The sequence below is a fragment of the Oryza glaberrima genome, chromosome 3 (genome assembly GCF_000147395.1).
Source record: "Oryza glaberrima chromosome 3, OglaRS2, whole genome shotgun sequence".
Classification (NCBI taxonomy): Eukaryota; Viridiplantae; Streptophyta; class Magnoliopsida; order Poales; family Poaceae; genus Oryza; species Oryza glaberrima.
Window position 1 is genome coordinate 4,687,943 of NC_068328.1, and position 23,555 is coordinate 4,711,497.

A 23,555-nucleotide genomic window follows, 5' to 3' on the forward strand; every position below is an offset into this window, starting at 1 on the left:
TTTCAAGATATTTTCTAAGTTTATCTTGGAGAGACATTTGTAGGTACTCTATGATTTGTCGCATATGTAAAGGTATTTTAACCTCTCTAGACTTTTTAGGAGGCTAATTAATCTGCAGTAAGTGATCCAATTTAATTTACACGAAGACTCTATAATTTAGTGCCATGAATAGAACTGATAATATATTCAATAAAGCAATCAAAATTGACTTGTCTATCCTTGCAGTAGCTACCAAATTAAAAGATATCGTTTGAAATGAAAAAGAAATTAAGGATATAAAAGCATAAGATGGATAATAACATGCCATACATGAATCACACGTGAATAAGTGGAGGTAGACATTAAAGTGTCTACATGAAAAAAAAAAGATCAAAATTTTTTTTGGAGTATGGGAGAGAGGCTGTCTTGGTACTATTTTAGGGAAAATACCATGAGGCTTGAGTAAATGTATGTTTTCCTCCCCAAATAAATACTATATGAAAGGGAAGATGAATACCCAAATATATTTTTATATTCAACACTTTGTTACAGAATGACACAAAGATTTTTTTTACAGTAGGAATTAATTAAATCCAACAATATTTCTTTACTTTCCCTTTATTCCACAGATAAGGTATATATGTTAGACATTCACCAGATGATGAAATCTCTAGATCAAGAGGATAGTCAATCAGGTGATTTAGAGCAGTCTGGTGAAGTGGGTATTTGAGCAATGGCTCGGGGTCGCAAGGAGCACGAAGGAACAAGAAGTATATGTCAAATTAAGGCTTTATATTTTATTTTCGTGATGACAAAGAAGACGGAGTACGCCCATAGTTGTAATTGCACACAATTAATTAGCACACGCCTAAATAGATTAGTAATGTTAGAGCACCCACAATAGTAAAGTAAGGTGCTATCTATAAAATATGTACATCTCAGCAATAGATTAGATTAATAGTAAACCACTTCAATGGTATGTCTACATGGGTATCTATAGCTCTCTAATCCATTGCTTCGTTTTTCTCTATAGACTATCTCTAGGTTAGTAGATAGCTTTACTCTATTTCTTTATTTAATCTCTTCCAAGTAGGAAAATATACTGACATGGATCTCTTATAGAGAGCCTATAGATAACTATTGTGGGTGCCCTTAGAGATATATCACTGCAAACCTCACAAAGTTCTCGTTATATTCATACACTCATAACTTTCATAAATGCGTGTTAAATTAACAGTCGCACCTTTGCAATGGGGCTTCTTCCCCTAGCAGCGGAGTGGATCATTACCTTCAAATCTGATTTTGCTTCCTTGATCCGCGGATGGTGAAGTTCCCAACCTCATAGTATTCTTCCCAAGATCGATCTCATTGTAGAGTGCATGGAGATGTTGCTTATCAACTTCTTATGGAGAGCAAAATGTAGATCACAAAGGTAGCATAGCTTGCTAATTAAGCAGTAAGCACATGGAGCACGGGTTGGTGTGGATATCACAAGCTTCGTTTGCGTTTCGAATTGAACATTTTATTACTCGAGAATACAATCCTCTCATCTGATTAATATATAAATCTATTTTCATTAGAAAAATCCATTCGTCTCTGTCAGATAATCAAGCATTAAAGTCCATTCGAGTATAGCATGCATCATCCCTCTAAAATATCCATAAAAGTCAACGTGACGGGCAGCTGTTTAGTTGTGATGATCCTCTTCTTTAGACTCTCCGCACCGCCTACACTAGATTCATCGAACCTGGACGCATTTTGACTTTACGTACGTCTCTATCCTTGTTCCACTGCTCATCTTCTTCTTCCTCTATCTTTTATAAATTGTGAAGGAACTGTCACCTCCTGAGTCCTGATCCACAATTGCGTCCACATTCCAAACCACTCTCCGCCACCCAATCTGGAAGATATAGTAGTGCCACATTGGTGGGCCCAGACAATCAAAAAAGAAAAGCCAACAGAAAAAGTTCTCAAGCTGAGCGAAAGTGCTCGAGAGGAACATCATAGTAAGAAAAAGGAACCCTTTGTTCTTTACGATTTGTTTGTTTCTCTTCGTTTAGTTTAATTTTGTTACAGCTGCAATGCAAAAAGCCAGGTGAAGCTACGACCTTCTTGAGTTCTTCATTGTAGCCTCTTTTCCCCTGGTTCCATATGTGAACTTTCCTGCTCTTTGGGTATTTGTATTTTGCTTCAGGTTTCGATATCTACCTAGCTAGGAGTAGTAGTGTTTTGGGGATGCCAAATAAATTAACAATTGCATTCTTTTTCCTTTTTGTTCAACCAGCCATTTGTATTGGCAAAGTTGTTATCATCTACTGTCTCGTGCCAGTGCCGATACAGATTTATAGTTAAAGACAGATATATTTTGGGATGGAGGAGTAACTATATATCTGTGGGCTTTATCGATCACATTTGTCGAACTAGATGCAAGATATGCAACTGGTGAAATAATTGCTGAACCTTGTTTATTTTAGGTTTGTTGGAATGAACTGGTAGTCACCTCCTTCCTACAAATCTCTTCTTGGTCAGCTCGGATACACACACTTGTGGGTATAACCTGCGATGGGTTGACGCGTCCACAGCATTATGCAAGATCACTCGGTGTTTTTCAGGATAAGAACAGTTACTGCTTCGATCTTGACAGAACAGTGCCCAGAGAATGCATATGCTATGAAACAATAGAGTACTGGAGTAGAACATTTGGGACATTTGGCATGGAAAGATTAGAGAGAGGAAAGGCCCAATATGCGCTAGGGCTCCAATAATTTCTTAGCAAGTGATGAGAGCCATCAATGGTGCCGAGAATCTACTGGCTGGTAGCACTTTAGAACCATCCACTATGTTGCCTCATAGCATAGGCACGTTGGGATCTTATTGTTCAGTAATAATCAGTGTTCGGTAACCTACCATTAACCATTAGGCTCCCTGCCTTGCGTGTAGCTGCTGGCCTAGCTTGACCATTGGATCAAGTTGATGCAATTGACAGCAAAAGATTTGCAAAACTAGTACTTCCATATAGTTATTTAATTAGTCGACCGTATGGAGTATGAACTTGCACTTCTGCGGATAATGTTCAGAATAGAGTTAACAACTACATATGCATGGCATGCTTCCCATTAGAGCAAGTATAATAGTGAGCTATAAACTTACTATAAACTTAGGTGGAGGAGAGAGATAGTGAAAAATCAAGGGTGTTGCTCTCATGCAAGAGTTAGCTTATCACAAACTTCAAGACAAATACATTACATGTATAAGTGAGAGATAGAGAGAAGAAAAGAAAATTATAGCGAACCTTATAGCTAATCTATTATATATGTTGACTTTAAGATGAGCTAATAGTAGGAAGTGAGCTATACTATTATTCTTGCTCTTATTGACCCTGATATGGGTTTGTCCAGTTTCATAGCAAGTAGATTCTTTTTAGGAAACGGAGGAAATACCATTTATGATCTTATGAAATCTGTGGACGTCCTTAACGAGTTAAACTTGGTCAGTTGTTTTTAGGCTGGGGTTATGTGTTGTTGTTATATATTAATTTCAAGCAATTGGTTTTCATCTGTCAACGATTATCATTGTCAGTAAGGGAAGGTATGTTTTATGGTAATTTGCCTATATGAAAATGTACACGTCCTTTTCTCGTGATGCTAAAACTTTAGAGGCATTTCATCTCAAAACTTTGGAGTTTTTAGAGGAATCCATGTTACTACAGAATTTGGACATTCTGAACGTGACAGCATGCCGTCAGAAAATTTGTAAATTTGTAGTACTCTCTTGATCAACTAGCCGAAGATGACTACATATATATGCCGGTATACAAGCTTAGAAAGATTACTGCGGAATAAAATGGCAATTAATTAAGATCTGATTTTGCCAAGTTAATGTGAACCATGGAAAGTGCCTGAAAGGCTACAACCTCCCAGAAATGCTTTTGCAAATTGTCCAATGGACTTCTGAATCTCCCAGACTTTATGGCATCAACATAAATTCATTTTCAATGTTAGAATTCAAGTCTTATCCCCCTGTCCGTAGTTTGGAATGCTAACTCAATGAGGCAGGTCATTGTTAGCAGTGTGGTTCTCTTCCTCCCAATCTCCATACAGGGGTATAAAGTGGATTCTCCTCCTTTCTCTGATGAATTGATGAAATAATTTCGTGAACTTAGTTCATATATGGTGCAATGAGCCTTCTTTTGGTCCCAATGTTGGAATAGGATGTCAAGAATCAGTTTCTTACTGTTAAAAATATATTTAGGGTTGGTAACCCAATCCAATGCATGGCTTTCTTACAATTTTTTTTTTTGCTAAAACTCTTATGCTTTCTGATATTTCATTTATGCACTACACTCCAGATCAGATAGATCTTTCTATAAATAAACTCTCAGACAATAAGTTTGAGTACTAACATAATAACCATGAGAAAGAGCTCTGTTGAAAAATGCAATCTAAAAGCAAATGGCTCTGCGGTGAAAAGAAAAAAAAAAAAGGGAGGGCGGGGGGCAAATGACTAGTCAGGGAGTGTGATTGAAACACAAAATTTTATGCTGATGGCTGCTGAACCAATCAATGATGTTCTTGGTCAGAAAACTGGCAACATGCATTCATAATGGTGCTGAAATTTGACGAAGTATTTACACAAACTATAAGTTATACTACTTACATTAAAATCATTATTTAAGCCCACTATTATAAATTTTTCCTACATTTTTTTACAACACATACACGTATACAGCCGAGCAAGGAAAAAAAATATTTCCTAGCATTATTTATTGCTTTTTTAATCTGCCAATTTTTCAACGGTTGTTATGCATGCGACATGATTTAGTTGGAATTTGCAAGTACATGGCGTACGTTCAGCAAATGATGAGCTGTGGGAATAAGGTATTACATTAGGTAGGGGTTTCCTGAGATGTTGTTGAATCTAGAGCATTTTTCGGCTCAGATTCACAACTACAAGCTTATCTTAAACCTTATTGAAAAATAGAGGTTTGACCTTGATCGTAGCTTGAGATCCTCTGCGCATATATAATGGACTTCCGGTAGCTTCTGGACAGTGAAATTAACAAGGCAGGCCTTCGACTGTGGGCTGTGGGCTGAGTGCGACTTCTAGGCTTTCGTTGTGTAGGTTTTGTTTCTTTCTTCTTCTTTTTTCGAAAAGAGAGGTTTCTTTCTTGTGTTCATTGCTTTTTGATGCTCAATGCTGTCTGTTTTATCAGAAACTAACAGATGAATATAATATTTTTGCTGCTTCTTGTTAGTAGTACTAGTACATACATATAGATTTCTTCCCTGCGTTGTAAATGCAAAAGTTTCAGATATTTTGGTTCTCCGTACTGCAAAAGTTTTTTTTTTCTTCACTGTCGACCATGCATGCGTTGATGCATGCAGGTGCTTTGGCAGTACTGCTGGATTGAATTAATGGATCAAGACTGAATTTATCTGTAAATAATTAGTTCATTGTAATAAGGTTGATGTGTTTGTGCTTACCTGCTTCAGTACTGCGCTTCATGTGCAGATAGGTTCGCCTTCAGCACCTTGCCGGTGAATAACGCCGGCAATGCCGCGAGCCGTGTCCGACGGGGGCGAGGCCATCGACGCCGACATCGCCAGCCGGACGTCATCGCACAGCCACATGGACGGCGGCCATCATCATCATCATCACGGCCACAAGGTCCAGTTCCCACCGAAGAAGAAGCTCATCGACGAGTTCACCGACGCCGTGAAGGAGACGTTCTTCGCCGACGACCCGTTGCGGCAGTACAAGGACCAGCCGATGTCAAAGAAGGTGTTGATCAGCCTGCAAAACTTCTTCCCGGTGCTGGACTGGGGCCGGCACTACACCTTCCGCAAGTTCAGGGGCGACCTCGTCTCCGGCCTCACCATTGCCAGCCTCTGCATACCCCAGGTTTGTGCCTGACGATCAAACACCATCTTGCACGCACAGCAGCGACCTGAATAGCACAACTCCTGCATGAAAATTGCATACAATCTTCGTCATCAACCCTGACATTGCAACACTTCATCCAGGACATCGGTTATGCGAAGCTTGCTGGCCTATTACCAAATTATGGACTGTGTAAGTGCACAGAATTCACTTACTAGTATTTGTATAGGGTGTGCTCGAGTGATAGTCCAGCCAGTGGTCTAACTGAAATCTGCTGATTTTTCAGACAGCAGCTTCGTACCGCCTTTGATATACGCGATGATGGGAAGTTCCAGGGATATAGCCATTGGTCCAGTGGCCGTCGTTTCGCTGCTGCTTGGCACTCTCCTCCAGAATGAGTTTGATCCCAAGAAGAATCAGGAAGAGTACACCCGGCTGGCCTTCACTGCAACGTTCTTCGCTGGGGTCACCCAGGCAGCGCTCGGATTCCTCAGGTGAGTGGCTACCTGCAAAGTGATCATTGTTAAGCAGTCAGTTCTTAGATATGCAGTTCTGCCCTCTTGGGTTCTTAGAGTGGACAGTTTACCATAGAGTGAGATTGTACTCTGCTGCAGGCTAGGGTTTATCATAGAGTTCTTGTCCCATGCTGCCATCGTTGGATTCATGGCGGGAGCGGCCATCACCATTGCCCTTCAGCAGCTTAAAGGCTTCCTTGGAATTGCAAACTTCACCAAGAAGACTGACATCATCTCGGTCATGAAATCAGTCTGGGGAAATGTTCACCATGGGGTAGGACAAAATAATATCATTCCTTTAAGAACTTATTGCTTCTTCATCATTCTTTGATGGAAACCAGTATTGGGTACAACTGATGCTAGCTTGGTTGCTGCTGCAGTGGAACTGGCAGACGATATTGATCGGAGCATCCTTCCTGGCATTCCTCCTGGTTGCAAAATACATTGTAAGATAAACTATACTAAATGTTCAGATTTTGATCTTGGATATCCTTGTTAGGGAAAACGTTTACTGGTTCTCATAATCACAGTTTCATTTGGGCATTTCAGGCAAAGAAGAATAAGAAACTCTTTTGGGTGGCTGCAATTGCACCACTCACTTCGGTGATCATATCCACCCTTTTTGTCTATATCACTCGAGCAGACAAGCATGGTGTCGTGATTGTAAGTCAATCTTGACAGCTCGTAACCCTTTCCATTAGGAAAAGAAACAAAATTATGAAACAAATGAAAGCTAATATGAAGTATGTTACTGATTAATTGCAGGTCAAGTACATAAAGAAAGGCATCAATCCACCTTCAGCTAGTCTCATATACTTCAGTGGCCCAAACCTGATGAAAGGATTCAGAATAGGAGTAATAGCTGGCATGATAGGCCTAACAGTAATGCAAACTTCACCATCTTAAAGATTAAAAATTTGTTGCATGGAAAGGTACTATTCACAAGACAGTGCAGTGTTCACTGATCAATTGCTGCTAACTTTATCAGGAAGCAATTGCAATAGGAAGAACATTCGCTGGCCTGAAGGACTACAAGATTGACGGAAACAAGGAAATGGTTGCTCTAGGAACAATGAACATTGTTGGTTCAATGACTTCTTGCTACATAGCTACAGGTAACCGTTAATTCAGCCAAAAAAAATTAGACCAAGTAATTCAGCCAAAATAACTCATAGCCCATACATATATACCATTCTCGTGACCCTTTTTTTTCCCTTATGTACAGGTTCTTTCTCGCGGTCAGCAGTCAATTACATGGCTGGCTGCCAAACAGCGGTATCCAATATTGTTATGTCAATTGTAGTACTGCTCACACTGGAGCTGATTACTCCATTGTTCAAGTATACGCCCAATGCCATCCTTTCTTCCATCATCATATCAGCAGTGCTTGGCTTAGTCGACTACCACACAGCATACCTTATCTGGAAGGTTGATAAACTTGATTTTCTGGCATGCTTAGGAGCATTCTTTGGCGTCATATTTTCATCAGTGGAGTATGGTCTGCTAATTGCGGTGCGGTTTGCAATCAACTCTGTCCTATACTTACAATTAAGCTCCTTGTAACAGTAAACATAAGGGCTGATGGTACTTGAATTTGTTTTGGAACAGGTTGCGATCTCACTCGCTAAAATTCTTCTACAAGTTACACGACCCAGAACAGTTTTGCTTGGTAACCTTCCAAGAACAACATTATATAGGAATATCGACCAGTATCCAGAAGCTACCTTGGTACCAGGAGTGGTAATAGTTAGGGTGGACTCAGCTATCTACTTCACAAACTCGAACTATGTTAAAGACAGGTATAAGTTCAAAACTGGTGGGTTTTTTTCTCAGTTGCTAGTATGACTGCAGTGCTATTTAATACTCCCTCCATTTTTATTTAAATGATGTTGGTTAGTCCAATTTGAACTAACCAACATCAAATAAAAAAACAGAGGTAGTATTATAAAATTCTCAGGACGGTTTATCTCCAGTTAGTTTTATTTGATAGAGCTTGTCCAGGAAATATGAGATTAACCATGCTTTTTAGGTACGCATCAATAATCTGAGTTGACATTTGCAAGTAGAGAAAAGAAGAGTTGGAAATAAACTGAGCAAATACTGTTCAGTTTCTGCTCTGACTCACTTTATTTTATTACGAGATGTTCATGAATAAACTACATCGATTTGTTATTAACATTCATGTTCATCCTTTCCTACTGATTACTATTCTTTGGGTGGGACTTTAAATCTGCTACTGAATTCAGAAATCAACTCTACCTAAAAAACGTAAGACTACATGTGCAAGTGCCTTGTGCATTTCGCATTATTCAATGCTTCATATTATCTGATTTCAGAATCCTGAGGTGGCTGAGGGACGAGGAAGAACGTCAGCAGGAACAGAAGCTACAGAAAACTGAGTTTCTGATTGTTGAGCTATCTCGTAAGGGCATAGTGTATTTATTTCTGCAAATAATAGTTGAGATCACTACTGATATGGAGCTATTGGCTAACAAACTGATCTAATTCTTCAACAGCGGTAATTGACATTGATACAAGTGGAATCCATGCCTTGGAGGATCTATTTAGAGCACTTGAAAAGCGCAAAATCCAGGTAAAACACCAAAACTAGTGTCAACCAGTGTAAAGATTTTACAGCCATTAGCACTGATCCTTGTACAGTAATACTGTTCATATAAGAAATCCTTAGTTAAGGTAGTAATATTAAAATCCACGTGCTTGACTTACAGCTGATTCTAGCCAATCCGGGGCCAGCTGTGATCCTGAAGCTCCGATCAGCGAAATTCACGGATCTCATCGGTGAAGACAAGATATTCCTGACTGTCGGGGACGCAGTGAAGAAATTTGCTCCTAAGGCAGTGGAGAATGTCTGAAGAAACAGGCATAGTACAGAGAAGTTATTGTCATTCTTTTGCAAGCTCCATGTTTGCAGGTGTGATTTATAGAGCAGAGCAGCACAGGAAGTGCATAACATAGTTTTTCAAAAAGGTAAAATAAAGGTGGTGTGCCGGAGTTGGAGCGCATCAGGTTTGCAAGATATGGTTGGAGAAAAAAGCAGATGGTGCCCGTTGCATATCTACTTCAGTGGCTGTGAATTGTGATTAGTATGTTGGCAAGCACTTTGGGTGAAAGTTTGATGGATAAGATAAGAAAAGATAGTCATTTGCTTAAGCTGTCAGTGTGTATCTCCATCTGGTTGTAATTACCCCCTTTCTTTCTACTTGATCAAGCGTACAAATTACAATGAGGTTTTACTTTTTGACGACCAATGTTGTCTATAGCGTCCATCCAATATACATGCTTTCAGAATTTTTTTTCTCTTTCCCCTTACGAATCTTGTGCTGCAAATCTGCAATGCGTGTGGGAAATCACTCCCAAATAGTCGACAAGCACAATTGTATAGTACAGTATAGCATAATAATAATCCCTAATAATTAATATAGCGATGTTCTTTGCACTACCAGTTCATTAGTCAATGGGCGATGAAGCATAGGGATTAGGGACACGTACGCTCGCTTTGCCCGGCCGGATTTGGATTAGCCGAGCGGCTAACCGCCGGCCGCCGCGACGGAGCGAAGGTCCCGCCGCCATGCCGCAGCCAAGTAAGTAGCAGCACTCCAGCGGCGCTTTCTCGCCCGCCGACGTGCGCCGTACCGCCGGTAGCGGCGCCCGCCCCCACCCGCCGAGGCGCCGGCCGCGCTCGGCACCGCGCCGCCGCCACCGCCACTGCTTTGCTTGGGGTGGCGGCGCACCGTGGACGACGACGACGATGGCGCCCGCGCCGCAGCCCATCAACGGCGGCGGTTTGGTCAGGCTAGCGACGGGCCCAATCCTTCGTGGGCCTCATTTCAAGATTTGGACCGGCCCACTCCTCTGCAACGTCCTCTACTCCTCAGGAGCCAGAATTGAGGCCCACCCTAACCAGGGCTCGCTAATTGCTATAGGCGCCCGCGCGCGCCGGGAATGAAAAACTACAATGATTACCCAAAATCAAATTTTATTTTTTGGACTTAATAACAAAAATCAAGTTTTCACTATATTTGATTTCTTTTTCTTAATACCCAAAATCATATAGTGTTTTTAGACTAAAAAATATTTGTGCATTGCAACCTACTCCCTCCGTCCCACAATATAAGGGATTTAGGGTGGATGTGACAAATGTCACATCCACCCTAAATCCCTTATATTGTGGGACGGAGGGAGTACCCATAATTATATAAGTCTATATGATTTAAGAAGTAAAGCATGGGTCGAGTATAAAACATTATATTCAACTAGTTTTCTTAACCAAGTACATTTTTCTGGTTTTTAAGAAGACTGTTTTTCCTTTTTCTTTTTAATAGGGCTATGGTGGTGATGGGTGAGGATCATCAACCATAATATCACTACCATTATAGCACTTGATATGTATCACATTTCTATTACCCCCATACATTAGTTCTGTAATTGTAATATTATTATGGTGAAAGATGTGAATCGGTTGTGGTATGGGGAAGGAGTGGATGGATAGCTTGGGAGACTTCAATTGAGAGGAAGCGGATGGACGGCGCAGCTATTTAAACAGTACTTTCTCCGTCCCAAAATGTTGCTACCTAGGATGAGATTTGACCCATCCTAAAACAACAAATCTAGACAGGATTCGTTGTCCTAGATTGGTCAAATCCCATTCTAGATAGCAATATTTTGAGATGGAGGTAGTAGGATAATAGATAGGCCTATCACTGCATCATACGGCCGTTACCTGCTCCTTAGAAACTTCAGAGAAGCAAATACCCCTTTTCTGTTCAAGTTCTCTGCTTACATAATTAATACTACTAGTAAATAGTAATGCCGATTATCAGCTGAGTCAATGACAGGAACCGGGTTTGCTCCATAAGTACTATAAATAAGACTAACCAGACTTGTTTAGTTATCTCTGAAAAATGAATTTCTTCAGTTTTCTGCAATGTCAACTGGGAAAAGAAACGTTGAAATGGGAAGGCAAAGAAATGGGGGGAAGGACGAAAGGGACAGATGAACTGCTGAGATTTCAGTGGAGATTTGATCCTGGATTTAAATGCAATATCCGATTAATCTAGACCTATCACCAACTGAGAAGCAGCTTGCATAACTCAGGAGCAGGCTGGAAGGAGTGAGAGCTAAACTGATATATCGCCTGGTAAAGAACTAAACAAATCATGCATTGTGTGCAGAATAGCTCAATCCTATCAGAATACTACCAACAGGGCATAGACTTGACTTCAAGTTCCAGTTCCAGATCACACGGCTTTTCTTACATTTTATCATTTAATTTTTAGAATTTTTGCATTTAATTTTGATCATTGTTGATGGTTCTAGTTAGATTGCTTGCCTCTGAAAGTCACATATGGCAAAGTCATACTAATTGATATTATAATTCTCTTCCACCTTACTCCTTTTTATTCTCAAAGTGCGGATGTAATTCTGCCGCCTCTTCACGAATGTTCGCATTAAGATGCTGAGAGTTAACAAATGCAATTATTTTGAGGCCTCTCTAATTTTAAGTTTTACATATTGGTTGTTAAATGAATTTGACAAGAGTTATGTCTCTTTTTTAGGGTGAATAGCTAATACGGTCATTGAAGTTTCGCTTTTGGCTCAGTAATTTAGTCCTCGATGTTTCATATCGTCTAAACAAATCCTCCAAATTAATTATTTGGGCTAATATAGTCCTTGGACTCAAAAAAATACCACGTGAGCATGCCAAGTCATCCTCGCATGCAGCGTATGAATGAAATGACAATTCTACCCTTATATACCATATAGAAATGAAAGAGAAGACACAAACAGAAAAAATAACAGGCCAGCCTAGGCCTAACATTGTTGCGGATGGGTGGCCGACAAAGGAATTTACACGATCAGTGCTTGGCTGCAGCAATCATAAATGACAATTCTAAAACGATCATACACGTGTGAAACATTTATCTTCTTTTTTCTTTCTTTACTATATGGTATATAAGGGTAGAGTTGTCATTTCATTCATACCGCTGCATGCGATGATGACTTGTTATGCTCACGTGGCACTTTTTTTTGTCCAAGGACTATATTAATCCAAATGATTAATTCGGAGGACTTGTTTGGACGATTTAAAACCTCAAAGGCTAAACTGGGCCCGAAGCGAAACTTTAGGAACCATATTAGCTATTCACCCTCTTTTTTAATTAAAAGGGGGGGGGGGACCTTCATGTTTGGTGTATCAATCGTTGCATGTCTTTAAAAAGGAAAATATGTAGACTATTGCCAAATAAGAAGATGTGAAATCCATTGTAAAAAAGATTATGTGCCTGTCACGTATCCCAAAACCATTCATAAGAAAAAAAGAACTCTCTGAATGCAAATTGAACCAGTTCTAACATTGCAGGCAAAAATGAATAGGATTGAAGTTTAGGGTGAAAATTAAACTGTAATGAGAGTTGAGTTGAGGAAGCAAAGAACAATCTTTCTAAAAACAGAGCTTCTCATCACCATTTTTCATATGCATGCATGTGTGGCTATCCTTTTTCTCTTTGTTGCATTAAAATATTGGAGGCATGGCGTGTACTCCTTCTGTCAAAAAAAAAAAAAAAGCAACCTAGATAAGTCTAGGTTACATTGAATCCTTGCCTAGTTTGTCTTTTTTTTTTTTTATAGAGGGAGTATGCCGCTAAAAGCTTTAAAAAACTATAGGCACGACAACACAAAAGTCAATTTTGCTAAAGTTTTAAGCTGCAACCGAGGTTTGTAAGTTCATAACTCAGTCTGTTCCGTCTGTTGTCTATGTCTTTAACTGTTGAAACGGCCAGCTTTCCTATCCAGAGTATCCTTTTTGGTTTCTGAAGACAAACTCCATGTAACGCATAGAAATTAATCATTTTATAAAATACATATACTTTAACCAAATTATCATAAAACTATAAATTTAAGATGATACATCATAAAACTATAAATTTAAGATGATATATATCATAAAACTACAGATTTAATAATAAATTTGTCACAGAACTATAATTTTAAGGCTAAATATCGTAAAAGTATAAATTTAATTAATTATCACAAAACTACAAATTCTGATGTTTAAATTCTTAGCATTAATGTTTTATTTGAGTTTAAACGTCCAAGTTTTGTGATCAAATTGGTGCTAAACTCATAGTTTTGTGAAAACTTTGTTATTAAATATTTAATTTTACGATACTCCATCTTAAATCTATAATTTTGTGATAAATTTGATGTTAAATCTGTAGTTATATGATACATCATCTTAATATCTATCGTTTCGCAATAGTTTGGTTAATATATGAAATTAAAGCATATTTCGACAACCGTGACAACTTAATATAGATTCAATCATATATGTATTGTTATAATCTGAACCCGACATAATCAACAGTGTGGATTCTTGTTTCATTTTAACAAGGTAATGTTTCGCCATTGAGAGAAAATGGTCTAGCTTCATCCTCTTGTTTGAAAAATATGACTACCAACTTTCTTGCGTAATTGTGCCACTAGATACTAATAAATGTTCATATTGGAATAAAGGAATAATATGTTCAAGCCTATGGAATTATTTTGTACTACTAACTTGGTCCTATACTCCTATTAATTTCTAACCGGGTGATTGACCTTGATCGTAGCTCGAGCACCTCGGTTGCCTTTATATGGGCATTGGCTTCAGCGATGTGCAAGAAAGCAGAGAGTTTCATTGGTTGGTTACGCACAAGTGCCTCCGGTAAGCATCAGTGTCTCACCTCTTTTTTTAAGTAAGGTGCAACGGTGTCTCGATGTGTAGGATTTCTTTTGTATCCTGGTACTTCTTGGCTTTGTAGGATGTACTTCCTCGTTGATAGTACAATGATACTTGATACGTTTGCATGATATTAATTCTCGTTAATAGTACTACATGTTTGTAGATGGGCGATCGATCGTCGTGGGGATGGGGCAGCGATCAGATTCGCTCCCTACCTCCCCCCTCCCTCCCTCCACCTGATTTCCTTTTTTGGCACCGCATTACTTTCATATTGTAGTAAATTTATACACCTAAAGTTTACACATCTAAAGTTTAGAGACCAAAAGTTTATAAGTCAAAAGTTTATATATCCGATTCAAATTTGAATTCGAATTCAAATATTTTTTTATATATAGTATTTCTATACATCTAAAGTTTATACACCTAAAGTTTATAGACCTAAAGTTTATAAGTCAAAAGTTTATATACCCGTTTCAAATTTGAATTTGAATTCAGATATCCGATTCAAATTTGAATCTGAATTCAAATATTTTTCATATATAGTATTTCTATACATCTAAAGTTTATAGACCTAAAGTTTATATACCCGATTTAAATTTGAATTTGAATTATATCTGATTCAAATTTGAATTTGAATTCAAATATTTTCTATATATAGTATTTCTATACATCTAAAGTTTATACACCTAAAGTTTATATAGACCCAAAGTTTATAAGTCAAAAGTTTACATACCCGATTCAAATTTGAATTTGAATTCAAATTTTTTATATATAATATTTCTATACATAAATTTTTCTAACTTTTGTTTTTTAAAAAAATTTGTGTGGTCTACTGTAGTAAAAAGAGGGAAAGGGGAGGAGGAAGGGGGAGAAGAGGAAGGAGTACATATAGTAGTATAGGGGAGAGGGTGGGCGGGTGATCGCTAGGCGGGTGGGTGAGCGATCACCCACCTATTAGCATTTCCGGTTTGTATGTGCGTGCTCCCCTGTATCTTTTCCCTTTAGTGTTCAAGGAACTATAACCATATTTCAGATGTTCTTGGTCTTCTTAATATATGTCACCGTGACTCAATCGAGCTAGGTAGAGGAGGTAAACAAAGTAAACTGTTTGGGAAGTTCAGCGCGTAAATTTTCAGACTTTGGTGAATGTTCAGGGTGTAACATAGCTTTATCCACAAGTTAATATGGTCTTTATGGTTCAACCACTATATACTCATCAAAGAGTAATCATGATAACGTCGCTTATGGCCAAAAGGGGGGGGGTTTATTCAATTATGAAATTTTACTCCCCTATGTACTAATTGAGCTTTGCTGATTCAGCAGTGCTCATCTACGTGGACACCACAAATCAATAGAACCTTTTCCCATTTGGACGCAAAACCAACCTAAGGCCATGCAAATCATCATGTCTCCATTCATCGCACTGATGCAAACTTGTTTCCACTCTGCTTTGCCTCGAATATCTCGGCAGGTAGACGTCAGGTATCTTCAGTTCTGCACGCCTATTTAACCGCCGAATTCTGCAACCAACGCCGGCAATGCCGCGAGCCGTGTCCGACGGTGCCGACAACCTCGACGCCGACATGGACAACGGCGCCGCGCAGCAGCAGCACGACGGCTACAATGTCGGCGCGCCACCGAAGAAGAACCTCCTGGCGGAGTTCGCCGGCACGGTGAAGGAGACGTTCTTCTCCGACGAGCCGATGCGGCGGTACAAGGACCAGCCGAGGTCCAGGAAGCTGTGGCTTGCCCTGCAGCACGTCTTCCCGGTGTTCGAATGGGGCAGCCAATACACCCTCGCCAAGTTCAAGGGCGACCTCATTGCCGGCCTCACCCTTGCCAGCCTCGTCATACCTCAGGTGCATTACTGAGCTGAGATTTACCACTATCACTGACAACCAACAGTGATTCTCAACAGTGATAGCATTTTCTGCATTAGTGAGCATCTTTCATCTCTAACTAATGGACGATATCTTGAACCAGGACATCGGCTACGCGAAGCTTGCTAACCTGCCACCAGAGATTGGGCTGCGTAAGTGCAATGCAATCAAAACATCTTCGTGCTACTTGAATATCTTTACTACACTGTGATGAGATCATTTCTTCAGGAGCTAATTGAACTGAGATGTGGTGGTTCTCTTTTGGCAGACAGTAGCTTCGTCCCGCCATTGATATACGCTCTGATGGGCACCTCAAGGGAGCTAGCAATGGGTCCAGTGGCCGTCATCTCACTGCTGCTTGGTACTCTCCTCCAGGAGGAGATTGACCCAAAGAAGAACCCGCTAGATTACAGACGGCTCGCCTTCACAGCGACCTTCTTTGCAGGAGTCACACAGGCAGCGCTGGGTTTCTGCAGGCTAGGGTTCATCATAGCGTTCCTGTCTCATGCTGCCATCATCGGATTCATGGCCGGCGCCGCCATCACCATTGCTCTTCAGCAGCTTAAAGGCTTCCTTGGAATTGCAAACTTCACCAAGAAGACTGACATCATCTCGGTCATGAAATCAGTCTGGGGAAATGTTCACCATGGGGCAAGTATTTTTGTACCTCTCCAACTTCTTGATCTCTTCTCTGAAGAAGGGTAGTGTTTGAGATAACTCATGGTTGGTTGTTGCTGCAGTGGAACTGGCAGACAATATTGATCGGAGCATCATTTTTGGCATTCCTCCTGGTTGCCAAGTACATCGTAAGACAAAATTACATAACGATTTAGTGTTACCTTGACTATTGTTGATGAACTGATGATCACACTTGTCCACTGGGATTATTCAGGGCAAGAAGAACAAGAAGCTCTTCTGGGTCCCAGCAATTGCACCACTCATTTCGGTGATCATTTCAACTTTGTTCGTCTACATCACTCGTGCTGACAAACAAGGCGTCGCAATCGTGAGTTCTCATTCACAACTTGATCTTTGCCATTAGAAAAGCCAAGCAATTGTGCTGTATTTCCAGATAAGTTGAAGTTGAGGTTGTCCAAATAAACTGCAGGTAAAAAACGTCAAGAAAGGCATCAATCCACCTTCAGCTAGCCTGATATTTTTCACTGGCCCATACTTGCTCAAAGGATTCAAAATTGGAGTAGTAGCTGGAATGATAAGCCTTACGGTAAACTGCATTATTTCCTTTTAGTTTAAAAACTGTAGCATGAAAGCACTCTAAAATAGCAATGTGCTGAATTGTCAACCGATGCAAACATTGTTAGGAAGCGATTGCAGTTGGAAGAACATTTGCTGGATTGAACGATTACCAGATAGATGGGAACAAAGAAATGTTGGCTCTAGGAACCATGAATGTGGTCGGTTCAATGACGTCTTGCTATATAGCCACAGGTAAGTGCTGATTCAGCATAAAACAACTAACTATCAAGAGCATATTAGCATTCTTTGTTATTGAAGTAGTTTCCTGCAGGTGGTTTTGCACGATCAGCAGTCAATTGCATGGCTGGAGGTAAAACACCAATGTCCAATATTGTTATGTCAACTGTAGTATTGCTTGCACTCCTGTGGATCACTCCATTGTTCAAGTACACGCCCAATGCCACCATTTCTTCCATCATCATATCAGCTGTGCTTGGCCTATTTGACTTTGAATCAGCCTACCTTATCTGGAAGGTTGATAAGTTGGACTTCATGGCGTGCTTGGGGGCATTCCTTGGAGTAATATTTTCATCTGTGGAGTATGGCTTGCTCATTGCGGTGTGAATTTCTGACTGTTTCTGTCAGGTCGCTTACAGCCGAACACCTTGTACGATAGACAAATGGCTGATGATTGTTGCACTTGTTTGTGGAATAGGTTGTAATATCACTAATCAAAGTTCTGCTCCATGTAACACGGCCAAGGACAGCTTTGCTTGGCAACCTTCCAAGAACGATTATCTATAGAAATGTTGAACAATATCCAGAAGCTACCAAGGTGCCAGGGATGCTAATTGTAAGAGTGGACTCAGCAATATACTTCACAAACTCCAATTATGTTAAAGAAAGGTAAAATGTCCCCAAGTTCAGAATTATGGTATTTTACTAAGTTAGTAGTTTTTATATTAGATTTTTTTTGGTCAATTGTATTCTGCTTATAAATATTTAAAAAATAATTACCTGGATATGGTAATCAGTTTATCACCACTGTTGTGTTTTTATACAAACTTCTTTTCTCCTCTCTCTGCTTTTTTTTTCGGGGGGAGGGGGGATGTAGACAATCCATTTTCAGTTGCTACCAGAACAAAAGCAAAAGTCAACTCACCCTTAAAAGAGAAATATTGCATGAGAAGATCCTCTGGAATAAAGTCAAATCATGGCTGTGTGTGAAAGCCCCTTGTGTCATAAATATTCTAATACCATAAGATCACATCCGATATATCATTGTGTTATCTTCAGTATTCTAGCAACATGTTGCAATCTCAGAAATAATTATAAGAAAACAATGCTTAACTTGCTATCCAATTTCAGAATGCTGAGATGGCTGAGAGATGAGGAAGAACATCAAAAGGAACAGAAGTTACCAAAAATTGAGTTTCTGATTGTTGACCTATCTCGTAAGAACTGTATTATTTTTTTCTATACAACATATTGCTGATTTGTTTTACTGAGTTAAGGCTGCTGGCTTTTCTAACTCTTTAACAGCTGTAAATGATATTGACACAAGTGGAATCCATGCCTTCAAAGAGTTGTTGAGGACACTTGAAAAGCGCCAGATTCAGGTAAAAAGGAAAACTTAAATTTCTAGCGATACAGAACTAAATGAGCTATTAGAAGAATATTCACATTAGGAATGTACACTAAGAAGAAAACCCATGTCTGTACTTACAGCTGATTTTCGCCAATCCTGGGGCGGCTGTGATCCAAAAGCTCCGGTCAGCAAAATTCACAGAGCTCATTGGTGAAGACAAGATATGCCTGACAGTTGGTGACGCCGTAAAGAAATTTGCTCCCCAGTTGACTGAGAATGTCTGAACTCTGAAGAAGGTGCAACAAGTTATATTCAAGAGGTGTCATTCTTTTAGAAACTCAGTGTTAGCAAGTGCACTTTCATAGTGCAAAGCGGCACTGGAGTAAATAACGTAGTTGGGGAGGGAGATGGTAAATAAAGTAGTGTGCTGGACCTGAAGCCCACCAGATTTGACTGGTGTAGTTGGGGAAAAGAACATATGCAGAGAAGCATAGTTGGGTATGTAAATGGGTATATCAGTGCGTGCAGCAGGGGTCGGCAAGGCAAGCACATGGATGAATATTTCTTGTATAAAAAGTGTGATGCTTGATGATTTTAATGTATCATCGTCTAGATCAAATAAATTTCATTGTTTGTTTGTGTTGATCGATCAATATCTGATAGTATTCCCTCGTTCACTGGATTTGATCAGACACCGCAATGAGATTTCACTTGCGGCTTATACAGTTTGTTGCATTGATATAGGTACAAGGAATTATTTGTTGGCTTTCTCTTATTACAGAATACCTGGCTAGAAGCATCTCTCTTCTGTTCGTTGATTTGCACTCACTTGTTCCACATATTTCCACAAATATCTCATTTGCAAATGAATCCTTGTTTTTTTTCATAAAAAATATGATAAATCATAAATGTGAAAGTTATAACAACAAATCATTGCAAGACTAAGACCCAGGTCCATTCATCCAGTTGATTTACAAACCGTGGACACCGTCAGGAACTCATGATAGAATCCAAAATTCATCTCTGGCTCTTCACAGTACATTAGACATCAGGGTACAGAAATGCACCTATCTCCAAGGATACGAAACAGCCAATTACAACTAACTAAGACGGTTTTCCACGAATCGGATCGCAATGGCCAATCGCCCAGCCCCTTCCAGAATCAGTGCTCCATCTAGCTAGACACTCACAAGCGAGAGGGGAGATGGTTTGGGGAACTTACCTTGAGAGGAACCGGTGGGAGGATCACGGGAGGGGAGCCCGGCGCAGAGGACCAACAGCACGGGAGGACGCCGTGGGCGCGCGACGGCGCCTGATCCCCACTGCCGCAGCCGGCGCCCCTGCGGCGAGCGCGCGGCGTCCGCCGTCCACAGTTGAGGGAGGCCTCGGGGTCGGGGGGCCAGGTTCCCTTTCGTGCGAGCAGCGAAGGCAACGCAGGTCGGTGAGAATCCCCACGCAGGCCGTACTGGGCTGCCACTCACGATTTGAGCCCATGTATCATGCCTCCGTGGGCTGGACCGAATCACCGAGCGACGCGAAAACGGTAGCCCACCCTCCGTTCCCCACCTCACCCAAGTACCCAACCAAGCACACACGTCTCGCGGAGCGGATTAGGGCATGTTCAGAATATTGCCAAAATTTTGACATAATTTTTTTATGTATTTATTAAATTTGATAACAAACTAAACATAGATGTTTTTTAGCAACTTTATCTTAAAAAAATAGCATGGTTGAAAATGATGACACTACACTACGTAGGTACCTGTGCATGCAGGTGAGGCGTCGGTCGGTCCTAAAAACAGCTGCAGCTAGAGAGGAGTTAACGACCGGACGTGCTGCAACCTAGGGATCACCAGGCAGCTCTTTCGCTCTATAGGGATATCGGGGGGGGGGGCATAGCACAATTCTTCTTGGAGGAGGGTTGGTTTGCGCAGGTGACTGATCCTGCCATAATATACTCCCGCCAATTCTATTGCATCGGCGGAAAGAAAAGTAACCTATTTTAGGATCAGATCAAATCTAGAACAAGAAGCAAGCTTCCTTGGAGAAAAGTTTTTCTATGATAGGTATCTATTAATTGTCAAAGCTTTGACAGCCTTTCCTTCACACAAGGTTTTTAATCCATCTCCCCTGCTTAGGACAGTAAGGGGAAGTAGCGATATTCCGATTCCTTCGTGGGGAATCAATGAAGGCAGCCGCTCCCGCAGCTTTAGTACTTAAGTTAGCCCCAGCCCTTATCCCGCGATGAGAAGGTAGATGCGGTAAGCCAACTCCTATCCTTCTTGCGGAAAGGGCATTCAATGCCATCTTCATCCCTTCCTTGTCCAATTTAACGCAAATGAGCTTTATTTTATTATTTTTATTCAATTTAGTTTCTAGAAGCCTATCAAGTTCTAAGCGAGCCAAATCTGATTTAGACATGATACCCACTCTCTCATTTAAGAATTTAGCAAAATATGGACAGTCTATGCCGTTCTGTTGCAAACTAGCAGTAATAAGCTCTAACTTATTTGGATTATATTCCCTCCCGCTACCCGCCTTCCCCACATCCATCAAAGGGATGCTCGCTTGTCAAGCTATGTGCTTTCTTTCCTTTCAAAACTCTATGTATTCATTTACTTTCTTACCAGGCCTACCCAGGAAAGGGGTATAGATAGAAGGAGGGACCCTCCAACCATAGGTTTATTGAATCGAAAAAACACTATTTTTTATCTAGCAGCTGCTTTTATTTTTCTCTACAAAGAGAGTGGCTAGCTAGCTTCTTTGCCAACTTCGAGTGTGAATACCCCCTGAAGCCACCGGTATAACACCTGGCATGGATACCTGTTGACGAGAAAATTGAACACACTGGCTTGGGAGATCTGCTTAGCTCCAGTGCAGGTCCAAATATGATGAGATATGGGCGTGCCAGTCAGTTTGATCCTGCAACTGACAAGATATGCAAATAGTAGATCAAAACAGCCGATCGGCTGACAAGCCGATGGAGTAATTCCAGCCGGTAGCCAATAATAGCCGATGCCGATACCAGCCGATAGCGATAGGGTTTAAGCAATCGGCTATATGTCCAATGTAGATAATGATATAAAGGCAATCGGCTGATGATGATGTAATAAAATAATAATATAATCCAGTATAAACCAATCGGCTAGCAATGATATGATAAATAAGCATCGATCCAAAGGTTAAAGCACACATCGGCTGGAGGTCCGATGTCATGAAATCCACAAGATTAGATTAAACAGTGACCTTTGTTGTCATCGGCGAAATCCAACTTATATGTATGTGCAATCCTTATGAGCCGATGCAACGTCCAGATAACTCACCGGCTGAAACCCCGATGAAACCCTTATTAGCAATCAAGAGGCAGGCTAGAGATTATGGTTCTAAGCACGACTTAGTATATCAAACTTAACTGATGCAGCACTAAGTATGAAAAGAAACACAATATCTAGACAATCAAGCCGTTGACTGATTTTCAGGGTGGTAGATGCCTAGGCTAATCTAATCTAGCAACGCGATTTAGCCGATACCGGCAGAAACCCTAAAGCGAGAGACAGCTGATAGAGCTAAATTGATATGCTAAGACTAGATTAACAGAGACATGATAAATAGGTAGGCAAATATATCATCCAAACCAGAGCAATCCAAGAGGTCGAATGTACTGATGCAGCCTTGAACGACGCCGATGTAAACGATACAATTGCCTAGGCCGACGGAACATTGGACTTATCCCTTCGCCGGAGATCGAAGACGATGCAGCCCTGCGTCGGATGCCAAGTTCCGCCGGAACGTAAAAACAAAAGTAGAAGTAAAAAGGGTGGTGATGCACCGAATTGTATTGATCATAGCGATTGATTACATAGACCCCGGGTGTACATGTTTATACCCATGGGTTGATACAAGTCCTTGTTGGACAAGAAATAAACTAACCTAAAGATAAAAGGAAAATATAAAGTCCTTATCGAACACTAAACACACTTTCCTAAAGATAAAAGGAAACTAACAAACTATTCCTAATTAATACATAAACTGCCATACCGCATCCTCTTTAAACTCGGTCACTTAGGGATAAGCTTCCTTTAGTAGATTGATTTCCTTAACCGAATATAGTAGGAATCCGACTATTGGCGACTTGATAACTCCCATCGGCTGATTCCGAGATGCAGCAGCCGATAATGATTCTAAGCCGATGACGTCTTTGCCGATTACCAAATTTTACTGTTAACAATACCCAATCCTGAGTGAAAAAGATACCGCGAGCACAATACCCAATCCTGAGTGAAAAAGATACCGCGAGCACGATCTTTTTCAATAAAATCATCGCGCAATAAATCAACAAAACCTAAAGTCATTTCGCGTTCCCCTTCTAACTTACCTACTACTGTACTAGCGTGGATATGATCTCCCCCGGACATACGCAATGCTTTAGCTAATATACGGAAATGCATACCATGATTTTTCTATCTATCAATAACTGCATGCATTGCTTTGTGAATGTGAAGAAGTAGGCCGTTGTCGCGGCAATAACGAGCCAAACTAGTATTTGCAGTTCACTTAACAGAAAGGGGCCCTATTGAGAATTACGAGCATCGCATAACAGAAAATCTATTTACAAGCTACTGATTCTCCGACTACCAATTCTTAGGTCTGTGCTTCGCAATCAGCCCCTTAATTTGCCATCATTTTCTATCGCGCCCACCCTCGAAGAATCAAGTGGATTAAACGATGATCAAGTGGTAGATTGGTAGTAGGCGTCAGTGGCATTGTATATGGAC

At 40.4% G+C, this 23,555-nt stretch overlaps 2 protein-coding genes and 2 long non-coding RNA genes across 5 annotated transcripts; 2 read left to right on the top strand and 2 right to left on the bottom strand.

The window, feature by feature from the left end:
* Positions 1–1,728: 1,728 nt before the first annotated feature.
* On the top strand, positions 1,729–9,874 carry LOC127768537 (sulfate transporter 1.2-like). 2 transcript variants are annotated; one of them, XM_052294146.1, is made up of 14 exons: positions 1,729–1,985; positions 5,491–5,880; positions 6,003–6,051; positions 6,146–6,353; positions 6,474–6,648; positions 6,755–6,820; positions 6,924–7,037; positions 7,140–7,256; positions 7,363–7,489; positions 7,600–7,886; positions 7,983–8,173; positions 8,711–8,796; positions 8,891–8,967; positions 9,104–9,874. In XM_052294146.1, the coding sequence occupies exons 2-14, from the start codon at positions 5,533–5,535 to the stop codon at positions 9,245–9,247; spliced, it is 1,989 nt and encodes a 662-aa protein (XP_052150106.1). In that variant the 5' UTR covers positions 1,729–1,985; positions 5,491–5,532; the 3' UTR covers positions 9,248–9,874. The 2 variants fall into 2 exon arrangements, with proteins under 2 accessions (XP_052150106.1, XP_052150107.1); XM_052294147.1 differs by lacking the exon at positions 1,729–1,985 and adding an exon at positions 5,036–5,096.
* LOC127768539 (uncharacterized) lies at positions 5,797–10,077 on the bottom strand. Its single transcript, XR_008016598.1, has 5 exons — positions 9,885–10,077; positions 9,102–9,243; positions 6,446–6,802; positions 6,075–6,365; positions 5,797–5,942 (listed from the first exon to the last, which is right to left on the bottom strand). It is a non-coding gene; the product is annotated as an uncharacterized LOC127768539 (long non-coding RNA).
* Positions 10,078–14,030: 3,953 nt separating this feature from the next.
* Positions 14,031–19,433, top strand: LOC127768538 (sulfate transporter 1.2-like). Its single transcript, XM_052294148.1, has 13 exons — positions 14,031–14,097; positions 15,587–15,974; positions 16,099–16,147; positions 16,264–16,646; positions 16,736–16,801; positions 16,888–17,001; positions 17,104–17,220; positions 17,318–17,444; positions 17,524–17,810; positions 17,908–18,098; positions 18,561–18,646; positions 18,735–18,811; positions 18,921–19,433. The coding sequence occupies exons 2-13, from the start codon at positions 15,654–15,656 to the stop codon at positions 19,062–19,064; spliced, it is 1,962 nt and encodes a 653-aa protein (XP_052150108.1). The 5' UTR covers positions 14,031–14,097; positions 15,587–15,653; the 3' UTR covers positions 19,065–19,433.
* LOC127768540 (uncharacterized) lies at positions 16,640–20,187 on the bottom strand. The gene is made up of 3 exons (XR_008016599.1): positions 20,003–20,187; positions 18,919–19,067; positions 16,640–17,097 (listed from the first exon to the last, which is right to left on the bottom strand). It is a non-coding gene; the product is annotated as an uncharacterized LOC127768540 (long non-coding RNA).
* Between the last annotated feature and the right edge of the window lie 3,368 nt (positions 20,188–23,555).